General features: G+C 37.4%; 1 protein-coding gene across 1 annotated transcript in view; it reads right to left on the bottom strand.

Moving 5' to 3' along the window:
* The window catches only part of PSD3 (pleckstrin and Sec7 domain containing 3), a 576,478-nt gene that overhangs the window by 389,537 nt on the left and 172,983 nt on the right, over positions 1-13,958 (bottom strand). The window contains exons 5-7 of the mRNA XM_007935046.2: positions 3,571-3,765; positions 3,399-3,479; positions 1,364-1,476 (exon numbers count right to left, since the gene is read on the bottom strand). Of these exons, the coding sequence (XP_007933237.2) occupies positions 1,364-1,476; positions 3,399-3,479; positions 3,571-3,765 (389 nt within the window). The remainder of the gene's footprint in view (positions 1-1,363; positions 1,477-3,398; positions 3,480-3,570; positions 3,766-13,958) is intronic.

Here is a 13,958-nt window from a genome sequence, read left to right as displayed (position 1 = left end):
GAAATGATGGAGTGGCATGGTAGTTTGGACATTTGGGACACCTTTGACCTCCGCCTCATGGGGACCGGCCTTGTGCTGATCTTTCTAAGAGAAATTGTTCAAGCAGGCAGTGAATAAACTGATTCAAATATACTTAAAGGAAAAAAGAAAGACAATTTACCAGTTTACAGTCAGAATGCGACCTTAATAATCAGTTAGTTAACGGTACCCGTAGCATGGCACATGGGATCCCTAAGAGTCCAAGCTGACTTGAGGGCACCTAACAACAACAACATACCCTTGGGGTCAAAACAAAAACCAAATTCACTCCCGTCGAGTCGATTCGACTCACAGCGACCCCTCCTTGAGTTTCTGAGGCAGTATCACTACAGAAGTAGATCACCCAATCTTCCTTCCAAGAGTGGCTGGTGGGTTTGAACTGCCAGTCTTCTGGTTAGCAGTCAAATGCCTTAGGCACTATGCTACCAAAAGAGTAATCACTTTAGTCAATACCAATATAATTATCCCAGTTAATTAGTAATACTTACACTAAGAGTAATTATTTCTTGCATATCTAGTCTCAATGGTTTATTTCAGAATTTGTAAGCTTCTAAAAGATTTCCTAGTTGCAAGTAAGTGTGCTTAACTTTAAACATTGAAAACTTCATTGTTGGAAATGAAGTCAATGGAAAACAGACTTCTTTTCCTAATTAAGTTTTTTAAGAAGACTACAATTAACATAAATTTATATGTAGTTCATTAAAATCATAAACAAAAGTCAGTGGTCAGGGTTGCTGTAATTAATGTAAAACAAATGCATGTGACACACCACAACCTCAGTGAGATTTGTGTATCTTTCCAAAACCACAAAACTTAAGCATACATTTTTTTTTCCATCAAAAAATTTAGAGATCAGAAGTATAGGCACAAAGAAATTAGAAAACTGGCACTTTGCTAATTACAATACCCCTTGAACATAGTAATTCTCAAAGTGACAAAGCATGAGCATATTAAAGTATACTTTGTACTATGAAATTAAAAGAGAGAAAATTAAAGACCATGTAGTCATAAATTATATTTTCAAATAATTATTCAATGATATGGGAAAATGTGCTCAATGATATGGGAAAATGCGCACAATGATAAAGAAGGAAAGAAGGAAAAAAAACTCTGTAATGATTCCAATTGGATGTTAAATATTCTATAAATAGACTAGAAGAAAATACATAAAACTGTTAATAGTTACCTAGGTAACGAAGATACCCAGATGATTTTCATGTCCTTCTTCAAAAGTTTCTACATTTTCTACAATAAACACTTAAATTGTTATAAGGAAAATAACCGTTATTATAAGAAAGAAGTTCAAGCATTTCCATGAGATTACCTTGTGATGTAATGGTGTCTGGGTTACAATAAAAATATCTATTGGAGAAGTGTACCAAAACTCTCTCTCGTTCTTGAGTTTCTCCCACCAGAGAAAATGCTTTAAAGAAATACCTAAAAAAAAAAAAAAAAAAAAGAATTTATGGGGATAAAAGTGAAAATTTAAAAAAGGTTCAGTTAAAAAGTTCATTTTATAAATATTAGAAACTAATGTAAAGATATTCTACAGTTATTTTTTTAAAAAAATCATTTTCATGTTATTCAAAAATTAAATATAAATTTACATTGACATTTAAGTTCAATGTAAATGGAAACAGAAAAGATGACAGGATAATAATGTTGTGACCAATATGTCAACAAAGTCCTCAGAAGGTAAGTAATTTCTCCATTATGATTAAGTATCAATTAACCAATTTTAAAAGATTAGAAGATAAAGAAAATTAGAAGGAAAATAAAAAAGGAGAAAAACCAGAGTATTTCAGATTGGCTACAATCACTCAGGCTGTGTTTTATAACTCTGCATGCAGCAGGGATCTTTTGCATGATTTCTTGATTGTAATCTCTATTGCCCTACTGTTACATTCACAATTAAACAGAACTTTGTTCATTTTATTTAGCCTATTATCACCAATTTATGTTACTAATTTTGTCATATAAAGAAGAAATTAGGAGACAAAATGTAATTTATTCCCAATATCACAGAATAAATTATGTATTCAACTTTTTTGCACTATAGACAATATACCGAGAACCATTTGTCAATTTAATTCAAACAATTAAGCACTAGGCTGCTAACCAGAGGGTTAGAGGTTTGAACCCACAGAGTGGCTCCATGGGAGAAAGACTTGGAAATCTTCTTCTGTAAAGATTATAGCTGAGAAAACTCTATGTATGGGGCAGTTCTACTGTGTTGCATGGGGTCATTAGGAGTCAGAATTGACTAGGACTATCTCTCTACTATACATACATCTAGATAAGCCTTACTTTACAAAGTAGATAAAATTCCTAAACATGAGACGGGGAAAATAAATTATTTAAGATATTTTAAGAATTCTTACTACTGAAAGAAACTCCCAATAATGTTATTTCTATACTGAAAAACTACTTCTCTTCCTTATTAACAATGTATGTTTTGTTAATGTAAACTATAGCTATCAAATTCTTCTTTTTCGTAATGTGTGTGTGTGTACATGGATCAGAAAGCAGAGCAAACAAAGACCCTTTCTCTACCCCCTAGAAAATCTACAACCTATGAGGACTCTCTGCTCACGCAAAGGGCCACAGATTAAGTCGCTATTGTACATTCTAATCAAAACATCCTCTTTTCACCTCCTCAGATTTCTGTTTTCTGATTTTTAAAATAAGAAGGTTATATAAGATGGTCTCAAAATTCTCCAGGCACTTACATTTCATAAAGACTTTTTAAGATGAAATGCTTTGCCTTTAGCTACTCTCAAAAAATTTGCAGTACAATGTGGTGTGATAAGTGAGGATCAATGTATTCAAGACACCTTCATTTGAACAGATCAGCAAAAAGGAAATATGTCCTGAATCAGTTCCACACACACAGAAAGTAATATTACATCAATATTCACTTTCATTCCATTTCAGAGTTAATTTCAAAGTATATTCTTAAAATGCAATTTGGCTATTGTAAGAAAAAGCCTAGAAAAAATAAAAACTTACAGTTCTGCAATCTGTAAACTATGCCTTGAAAAAAAAAAACTGTTAATTCAAAAATAAAATTCATAAATTCTATTTTTCCTCAAGACGTACTTTGCCACCATTCTTTAGTATGTCATCTGGATTTAGGCTTATCAATAGATGCAGAATATAGGTTCATGTGTAATTTCATAAAAACAATGTATTGTCTCATTTGCTATTATGTTTAACACATCTACAGAACAAAGTGAGCTAAGTTCACAAAGTAATTGTGAGTTTCAAAAATTAATAAAATCTGATTTAACTTCAGCACATTATTTTCTCTTCCAAGGATTATTTGGAAGTATATGAACAGAAATGGTGTTTAAACAGACCTGAGAGACTGATCCAGCGTCATTCCTGTGAAATCAAAAAACTTCAGATATTCTTCTGCAACTAGTTTGCTAAATTCATTACTAGAAGAAAACAGAATAGGCTTGGTTATTAAAATCGAAACTACTAAAACACACACACACGTGGATTTAAAAAAAAAGTTTAAAAACGTACTTCTTGCCTAGGTGCTTTGCGACATCCGACCTTTTGAATCTGTCTAGTTGATAAAGACGTTTGGCCAACCTTTTGGCTGCTTCCACGTTGCTGCTGGTACCATTACTGAGACTTTCTGGGGTCTCCTTTTCCAGAATTTCAGTGCTCCCCATTTCAGAACGAGCTTCTAGCAGTGTCTTTTTCACCCCAGCATTACTGTTAAAATTGATAAATACGGAGAAAAAAGTTTTTCTTGTGTGGCAAAAAGGCAGATACTTATGAAATTATAGAAACAACTAAATGGGAACTATTTCAAATGAGATGATTTTATTCTGTTGTTGTTGTCATGTGCTGTCGAGTCGTCTCAAAATCATAGCGACTCCTCCTTAGGTTTCCGAGGCGCTATCTCTGCGGAAGTACATTGCCCAGTCTTCCTTCCCAGTAGTGGCTGGTGAATTTGAACTGCCAGCCTTTTGATTAGCAGTCTAGTGCCTTAGGCACAACACCACCAGAGCTCCCAATTTTATTCTAGTTTTCATAAAAATATTTTCAGTTATGGTATTTCAAAGTGCTAGAAGAAAAAAGAAGTGACCTATATACCCACTGAAACATTAGATAAATGATTTTCAGACATTTTGGTCCCAGAACCCTTACCAAGCTTAGGATGGCATGTACAAATTTTCCAAAATTTGAATTTTGATTAAAATTTCACATTTTATCAACAACAACAAATACTGTCATTTGTTTTCCTTAAAGTGATAGTCTAAGGCATCTGACTGCTAACCAGAAGGCTGGTGGTTCAAACCCACCTGCTACTCCTCGTAAGGAAGACGGGGCAATCTACTTCCATACTGATACCACCTCTGAAACCCAAAGAGGCATCACTATGAGTTGGATCTGACTCAACGGCAGTGATTTTGGTTTGGTTTTTGGAAGTCTAAGTAATGTTTGTCTGTCAGTCAGTCAGTCAAAGAAAAACGATGTTCCGTGAAAAAAGCAGCTAGTTAAACTCACAACTCAAATAACAAATGAGTATTTTCCCTATAGACAGCCACAATCCTTCAGTAGGGAGCAGATGTGCTCTGTGTCACACACTTCCCATTTCTTCACACAGGAGACACATATGCAAAGGCTGAGGTGTAACAAAATTAGTCATTTTTGTTGTTTCATCAAAAATATTTTTAGCTAAAATGAGCCTTTGTTTTTACTTTGAATGAATAGCAGTGAAGCATACAATAATCATTAGAACAATTTGGTGCCAATGTCTTGATTTACGCTAAGGTATTTGTACCATCAGTACAAATATCAACACAGTTTTAAAAAAAGAAAAGTATTATTATTATAACATCGTTGACCTCACAAATCTGAAAGGTACTTGGGAACACTCAGCAATCCACAGACCACACAATGACAACCACTAAGGGTCCAAAACTACAACCTGTGGCATGTTCTAGAGTATTATATATCACGCATTTGTAACAATGAAATCAATTAAGACATGGTAATTGCCAAATCTTCATTTTAACTTGATAGCAAAACAAGGACATGTTCATTGACAAAATTTGTACTTAAATAGCCTGCCAATACACTTATCACTGATTTAAAACCAGGGGTGGTCAAAATTTTTCTGAAAAGGACCACAAAGTAAATAGAAATAGTTTAACCCTGCAGGTCACATATGGACCTCTGGTAGTGTAGTGGTTAAGGCATTTGGCTGCTAACCAGAAGGTCAGCAGTTCAAACCCACCAGCTGCTTTGCGAAAGGAAGATGGGGCAATCTACTTCCATAAAGATTTACAGCCTCAGAAACCCAATGGAGGTTACTATGAGTTGGAATCAACTCAATGGCAATGAGTTTGTTTTTGTTTGTTGCAGGTCACATCACATCTCTACCTCATACTTTTCTGTTTTTGTTGTTCTGTTACAAACCTTTAAATATAAAAAACTATTTTAAACTAGGTTGAGTTTGGTCCATGAGTGACAAGTTGCATACCCTTGCTCTGCTTTACAATACTAAAACCTGGCCTAAATCAAAAGAAGAATAACCATTTATTTTTCTAAACCAAGACACTCTTAAGAGGGAATGGGGATGATAGAATCATTACAAATTTAATTATAATTGTTACTAAGCAAATAACCAGACGGCTGGCGGTTCAAACCCACCAGACACTCCTCGGAAGGAAGGTTGGGCAATCCTACTTCCGTAGTGATACTGCCTCGGAAACCCAAGGAGGGGTCGCTATGAGTCGGGGCCGACTCGATGGCACATAACAACAACAACAACAACAACAATAGAAAAAACTACAGATTTACACATATGATATATGACAAAAATCACTGTAGCAAGAATAAAGATGTTTTTAAGCAGAACTGTTCAACCTCTATTTCACCACTATGTCACATATACCTGTTGTTGTTGTTGTTGTTATGTGCCGTCGAGTCAAACCTGACTCATAGCGACCCCTCCTTGGGTTTCCGAGGCAGTATCACTACGGAAGTAGGATTGCCCAACCTTCCTTCCGAGGAGTGGCTGGTGGGTTTGAACCGCCAGCTGTCTGGTTAGCAGGCAAGTGTCTTAGCCACTATGCTACCAGAGCTCCCATATACCTAAGAACTTTAATTTCTCATCTTCCAGCTGAAGTGGTAGCTCCCAGAATGCAGCTTTACCTGAGCTAATAGCTCTCTAGTCACCATTAGACTTGAAGGAGTTAGCTGGCCCTATCAGTTCCTCTGCAAGCATATTGTAGCAGCAAAGTCCACACGCTGTCCTTGAAAGACAAATTGGTTCTCTAGACTGTCCTGTTATATTCAACTTCATGAAGACTCTGCTCACTGTACATGTTGACTCACACATTCCCACATTTCTAGATGAGACTGTGGAAGAAGCTGGAAGTGCTGAGTGGTAGACTAGCAAATCCATGTTGTTGTTGTTATGTGCCATTGAGTTGGACCTGACTCATAGCAACCCCTCCTTGGGTTTCTGAGGCAGTATCACTACATAAGTAGATTGTTCAACTTTCCTTCCGAGAAGTGGCTGGTGGGTTCGAACCGCCAGCCTTCTGGTTAGCAGTCAAGTGCCTTAGGCACTATGCTACCAGACAGAGCTCCTCAAATCCATGCTAGCTTATTTTATTATAACTATTAAAAAATACTTCATTTAAAAAAAAATGCTAAGTCAAATGCTAAACCAAAGGACAAGCCTTAAACTAAGACTGACCCAAGCAACCAGGATATAAGGTAATCCTAATTAAAAGCCACCTTAAACAATTTTCCAAAAGAAATACCCACCCGTTAAAATAAATTGCTTCATTATGATGAAATTTTTACGTTGTTAAAATTTATCATACTAAGCTTTCCTTGATACAGTTCACATTATCAGCAAGTATTTCATCCTATTAAGAAACTATTTAACTAATACATCAATCAAACTAACAAAATAAAGTAAATTTCATGGAAGATATTTACTTTAAAGGGTGATTCACAGTTCTGTTTTTCCCACATGATAAGAAATACAAATATTCACTCCAAGAACTGAGTCATTTACAATCAAGTCATTTTTATAATTACAAAAAAAGTACCTTGAGTTGTATTTCTATACATTATCTTCCTCGATACATTAGCTATAAAGGAGCCCCGGTGGCACAGTGGTTAAACACTTAGCTACTAAGCGAAAGGTCAGCAACTGGAATCCACCAGCCACTCTGCTGGAGAAAGATGTGGCAGTCAACATCCATAAAGATTACAGCCTCAGAAACCCTATGTATGGGGCAGTTCTACTCTGTCCTATACTGTCACTATGAGTCAGAATGAACTCATTGGCGTAGGTTGTTGTGGTATTATCATGCAGAAAAAGCAAATGGCAAAGAAATATTTTCTTCTCATTTAAACTGCTACTTATTGCTCACTATTCTCAGGGCAAATCCATGGCATATATTTAATCATTCCACATGCAAACAATGTGGTTATACTATTATACCATTATTGCAGTGTAATGATTTTATTCAAATATAAAACATTTATCTTAATGGGCATATAGTAAACATTTTTAATGGTTAGAAACATTCCTATTTCCCATGTTTCAAATTTTTTTTGCCTCTTCTTTCTACTATTTTACCCAATCTTGCCTATTTCATCTAATTCCTTCACATTTACTAAAAGAGGGTAGTTTTAAAATTTGTATCCATCAGTCCTTCTGTATCTCTTCTTGGGAATAACCTCCCATAACAGGAGAAAATAAGGAATAAAGTGGGAATAGAAAAATAGCTCCATTCCTAGATAGCTTCATTCTGCCCCATTTCATGGCTTATGAGATTAGTTGAACAAGTACACAGATTGCTCCTTTTAAGTTGGAAAGCCTGGCAATACGATAGCAGCACAAACTTACCAGCACCAACACAGATGGTAGGAAGAACCCATCACAGAGTGGGGGCTGCATCTGGGCTTTACTTCCTACAACCCCCTTCACAGTAGTCATCACCACACAGCTGAAAGGTCTGCTGATCCACCTGGTTTCCAAAGATCCAACTCCCTGTGAGGTCACATTACTATGACCTCACATTCTCTGCAGAGTGTTTATTGTTGGGGTTTTTGTAATGTTTTTACAGCCCCAATAAAAACAGGAGCCAGAACACAAGGAGCCACTGTATATCAAGGGCATAAAAAACAATGGCAGCCCAGCTTTGTTCATGCTTAATAAATCAGACTGCATGATCCCTATCAGTGGGGATAACACCCCATTTTGTTTCCTGGAATAAACAAGACACTGTCCATCTAGTCTGCTGAGTATTAGATGCTTTCCACAACTTCATCAGTGGTTTGGATTTCCCCTCCTTCTTTTTGGTTCAACTTTATTTTCCTACTTTTCTATACCAAATAACTTTACAATCTCCTAAGGTAAGAAAGCCCTACCAGTCACTTAAATGTAGAAAAGACTTCCTGAAAGGTTTTCCTTGTGTTCTATAAAATGCTTCACTAGGGCTATACCCTTCACATCCAAGTAAATGTAGTTATACTCTACCAACTCTACCACATCAAGAGAAATCAAATCCTAAAGACCAGGTATTTGCATACACTTTCCATCACTTAAGGAACTCTGGTGGTGCAGTGCCTAAGGCATTTGACTGCTAACCAGAAGGCTGGTGGTTCAAACCCTCTAGCAGCTCTATGGAAGGAAGATGGGGCAATCCATTTCCACAAAGATTTACCGCCTCAGAGATATGAGTAAGACTCAACCTAACAGCAGTGAGTTTTGTTTTATTTTGTTTTGTTTCTATCATCAAGTGAATAAAAATAATAGGACACTCAGTTATATTTGAATTTCAGATAAACTAAGAATAATTTTGGGGTACAATTATGTCCCAAATCCTGCACCTAAAATTTGTTATCTGAAATTCAAATTAACTGAGCAGCCTATGTTTTATCTGGCAACTCTATCTTCTGAAATGTCTGTCTCAAACTTCAAAGAATTTTAATTATGGTGCTTCCCAGGGAATTGGTAGCTGGGTCATGATCAGATTCCTTCTTCTTTTTTTTTTTTTTTTTTTTAAGCTTAACACTGTAATTTATGTTTTCTCCCTATTTTTGTATTGTTTAAGACCTTCTCTCAGCTACTTGCTATCTACTGATTCTTCTCTAAATACAAAGGGAAACCCTTTTTTGTCTGTATTCTCACCCTTTATCCCAACCTGCACACTGCTATCACAAATGTGATCTGATGCCTACCTTGCAAAAATAGGACACAGGATCAAACTCCACCTTCTCTGGCATGTCATACATATATGACCCTCCTAAACTGACCCCGATTTCTCATCTAGATTTATTATCCATCATTACCCTCATGCTCAAGTCAGACAGAAGTATAGCTAAACTCCCATATCTCTTATATATGCTATTCCCACTGATACTCTCATCACATCCCTTCCCAAATTCTGCAAACTCGTACTGATCCTACAAACCCCAAATTAAATGACAGCTTTTCTAAGAATCATGCCCCAACTCCCCCTGCTGCCCTCTCAGAATAATATAAACCTTTATTAGAGCACTGACTTTGAAAAATCTCATCCCTGACACCTACCACTATCTTGAATTCTACTTTGTATCCACATCAAATAGGTTCAGCTTACTCAGAAAGCCATCTGTTGACAGACTGTAAAAGCCTAGCAATCAGCTGTGTCCACTCTCTCTATCATACTCTAAATAATGGTGGTGGTGGTGTTGTTATACGCCGTCGAGTCAGCCCAGACTCATAGCGACCCCTCCTTGGGTTTCCGAGGCAGTATCACTACAGAAGTAGATTGCCCAACCTTCCTTCCGAGGAGTGGCTGGTGGGTTTGAACCGCCAGCCTTCTGGTTAGCAGTCGAGTGCCTTAGGCACTATGCTATGAGAGCTCCTCTAAACAATGGTAATGGTATGTAACACTAACTTCCTTCTTCATTTTAAGTCCTGGACAGGTCTGCACAGACTGGCATCTATCAGAGAGTAGTAGATATGTCTTACTGCATGTTTAGTTTGAAAAATACTTCTTTAATTGTGGCAGTACAACCGGGATAAAAAAAATAAACTAGACTCAGGAGTCAAAGTCTTTTCTCCTTGCATTTAAAAAGTTTACACCGGGAGTTGGCAATAGAAAATAACAGCCACCTAATTAATTTTACACTTTAAAAAAAAAAAAAAAAAAAAAAAACCTCACTGCCGTCGAATCGGATCCCACTCATAGCGACCCTTCCTTGGGTTTCTGAGGTGCTATCTCTATGGAAGTAGACTGCCCAACCTTCCTTCTGAGGAGTGGCTGGTGGGTTTGAAGTGCCAGCCTTCTGGTTAGCAGTCAGATGCCTTAGGCACTACACCACCAGAGCTCCCACATATAAACTACACAAAGATAAGTCAGAAGAATCACAAAAGATAGGAAGAAAGGACTCTAGCTGCAAGTAATAAAAGGAACAGAGACAAAAGGAAGCACTATGATCTCTTTGCCATTCTGAAGGTAGAGAAAGAGAAGCCTGGGACCAAGGCTCATGAAAAATCAAGTAAAATGCACTGCTTTCATTATCTGGATTAAATTCAGTCAAAAAGGGTTCTAAATACACTTAAAACTCTGAAGCATGCACTGCTTTTAAGAAAGGAAACGAACTCTTGCTGGTCATTACCTATGGCATTTGTTTTCCAGGCACTGCAAAGATGGTGTTTTACCTTACCTGGAAAGAACATAAATGACCAACTATTCAGAATAGCTGCAGCATCTACCGCTCACCTAATAATATCTAACACTGGCTAAGTACTTATGTGCCAGCTACTAGGGTAAGTGCTTCCTAGGGCCTGTCTCATTTAATCCTCAACAATCTTATGAAGTAAGTAGTAGTACATTCAATCTACAGATGGAGAAATAAAGACACTAATCTGGGCACATGGACAATGGCACTATAATCCAAATCCTTTACATGCTCTATTACTATTCATTTTATTATTGCTAGTCACCCAGCAGTCCCACGGGAGAAAGAGCTGGCAATATGCTTCTGTAAAGGGTACAGCCTAGAAAACCCTAAGGGACAGTCCTTTCTACCCCATCACAAGGGGTCCCTATGAGTCAAACTTGAATCCATAGCACCTACCGATAACAACTAACAGTCATCTTCTAAAACGGATGTTATCACTGGTTCAAGAAATATTTACCAAGTCCTCAACTATATGTCAAGCAATGCTTAAGATACTTAGGATATTTTGGTAAAGAAAAAAAATGAAAAAAAAAAAAATTACCCCAGAGAAGCTAAAAATAAGCATAAATAATTTGGGGGAAAAAAAAAAAAAAAAAAAAAACCACAGGAGTGACGGTTTGAGGTGGAGTTGGATGTACTTTTAAATAAAGTGCTCATAACAGGCTTCCTTGAGAAGGCAGCATGCAAGCAAGGCTTAGAGGAAGTGAAAGCATTAGCCACGCTAATATTATAGAGAAAGGCATTTCAGGCAGAGAGAACAGCCAGTGAAAAGATCCAAAGATGGCATGCTTGATGCATGAGAAACAGCAAGGAGGAGAATTTGGTCTGCTCAGAGTGAACACAGGGGAGAATGTTCAAAGAACAAAAGGGATTGGAAAAGAATACCACATGAGCAAAAGGTTCCCCAACTTTGTCAGTTCATTCAGCCCTTAATGTTTAAGCAAGTTTTTCTTGGCACCTCTAGGTCAAAAGAAACAACAGAAGTGTTCCCTTTTTAAACAAAATAACAGGTCTAAACAACTTAGTAAGTAGACCCCAGTAATTTACACACATTTGAGAAAATAAGATACAAATTTACAAAGAAGCATTATTTCACTTTTAAAAAATGACAATTACTCTAACTAATGGATGTGTGCACTCATTGGGCACCAAACAACCTCATAAACTTTGGCATCAGAATGGACACTATCACTCTCACTCATTTTCTCAAGGCATTTGCCTTTTTCATAACAATTGCCAAAAACTTGGCTTCATAAAGTTACATCCTCAAAAAGAGTATAGCACACAGAGGTTCTGGCAAGATGGCGGACTAGGCAGAAAGACTGCACAGACCCTCTTCAACAAAGAAAAGGGAAATCAATTAACACAGACACAGAAGACAATCCTGGACCCCTGAGCCAAGAAGGGAAGGATTATAGAAGTGGACTAAACCCCAACTAGCAGAAGAATTTGCGTGAAAATACCAAAAAAGGAAACAGACGGAGCTGCAGTCTGGCAGCGATCCTGAAGGCATAGCACAGACAGCTTAGAGATTCTCAAGTGGTGGTAGAACCTAAGAATTAATCAAAAAATCAGCCCTGATAGCCAGGGACTGCACAGAGGGCTGTGCACAGTGGCTGGGGAATAAACAGAGAAGGTAAAGAGAAAGGTGGGCTGAGCTGTGGACTTTTGCCGGTCCGGAAGGCACCACCATTTTGAAGGTTTAAAAGCAGCTTGACTACTTTGAATATTTAAAGAGACAGAGCTCTCACAGATACCTGGGGCTTGAGAACACGTTCTGCTTTCCAGCAACCCCAAGGACACTCTGGACCCACAAGACTGAAAAGGTACGACATTCCTCTTGTTACTCTTATATTCCACACCCACTTGGTGGACGGAGGTGCAGCCATCCCCCACTCCCACCTATCTTCTGGGTCCACAGGAACTCCATCACAGTCTGTGTGCTCAGACGGAGCCGGGGTACCCTGCCCTATCTTCCACCGAATCTTTTTTTTTTTTTTCCTCTTTTTTTATTTTTATTTTTTTCTTTTTCGCTTTCTTTTTTCTAGTGATTGGATTGCTTGTATTTGTCTGTTTTAAAACAACTATTATTATTAATACTTTTGCCTTTTTTATTATTATTCCTAATCTTCCCCTCCCAAGTCCTAGTTTTCAGCATTTTTTCTTTTCCCTGTTTCTGGTTAAAATTTTTTTTTAAAGGGTTTTTTTCCCCCTTTTTTCTCGTGATTAACCCTGTTTCTTGTTTTTCTTTTTGCATTTTTCTCATTTTTTTTCCTTCATTATTCACCTTCTCTACTTGTTTCCTCTTAGTGCCCTATCCCAAGATATTGCAGGTTTTGTTGTTTTCTTCTTCTTCTTTTTCTCTTTTTGGCTACTATTCCTGTGTGATTACATGGTGTGCTTTTTGTCCATGTGTTTTTAGTTTTTTGATGGTCATTCAATTGTAATTTGTGTCTAATTGAGTGGGAGACAACAACAGTCCCCATAAGACACAACTACACCCACACTTCCTGTGACTTCACTTACTGAGCGAGACCCACTTCCTCCTTCTCCACCAATGTGCCAATGATAAAAAACCACCAAGAAGAGCCTGAATCACCCTTGGCTGCTCTTCACAAACACTTAACAGAGATTTAAATACAACAACGCCATGATGCCTCGGAGACAACAGACCATCACAATCCACACAAAGAAGGAGGATAAAGTGGTAGAAACAAGGGAACAGGATACAGACCCAGAACACATCCCTGAGGAAGAAGCAGCATTGGAACTCTCTAATAAGGAATTTGAAAGAATTATATTTAGGTATCTTCAAAGGATTGAGAGACAGACCAAAGAAAACACAGAAAAAGCACTAGAAGAATTCTGGAAGAAAATACAAGAACAAAATGGCAAAATAAATGAAAAATTAGAAATGATTCTTAATCTACAGATAGAAGGGAGCTCTGGTAGCATAGTGGCTAAGACACTTGCTTGCTAACCAGACGGCTGGCGGTTCAAATCCACCAGCCACTCCTCGAAAGGAAGGTTGGGCAATCCTACTTTCGTAGTGATACTGCCTCAGAAACCCAAGAAGGGGTCTCTATGAGTCGGATTTGACTCGACGGCACATAACAACAACAACAACTACAGATAGAAATCCAAAAGATTAATACTAAATTGTCAGAAATAGATAACACATTGGAAGGGCAAAGGAG

This window comes from Orycteropus afer, unplaced genomic scaffold (assembly GCF_000298275.1).
Source record: "Orycteropus afer afer isolate SDZICR_OR568_19922 unplaced genomic scaffold, OryAfe1.0 scaffold00024, whole genome shotgun sequence".
Classification (NCBI taxonomy): domain Eukaryota; kingdom Metazoa; phylum Chordata; class Mammalia; order Tubulidentata; family Orycteropodidae; genus Orycteropus; species Orycteropus afer.
This window is presented reverse-complemented; position numbering and strand designations above follow the sequence as displayed.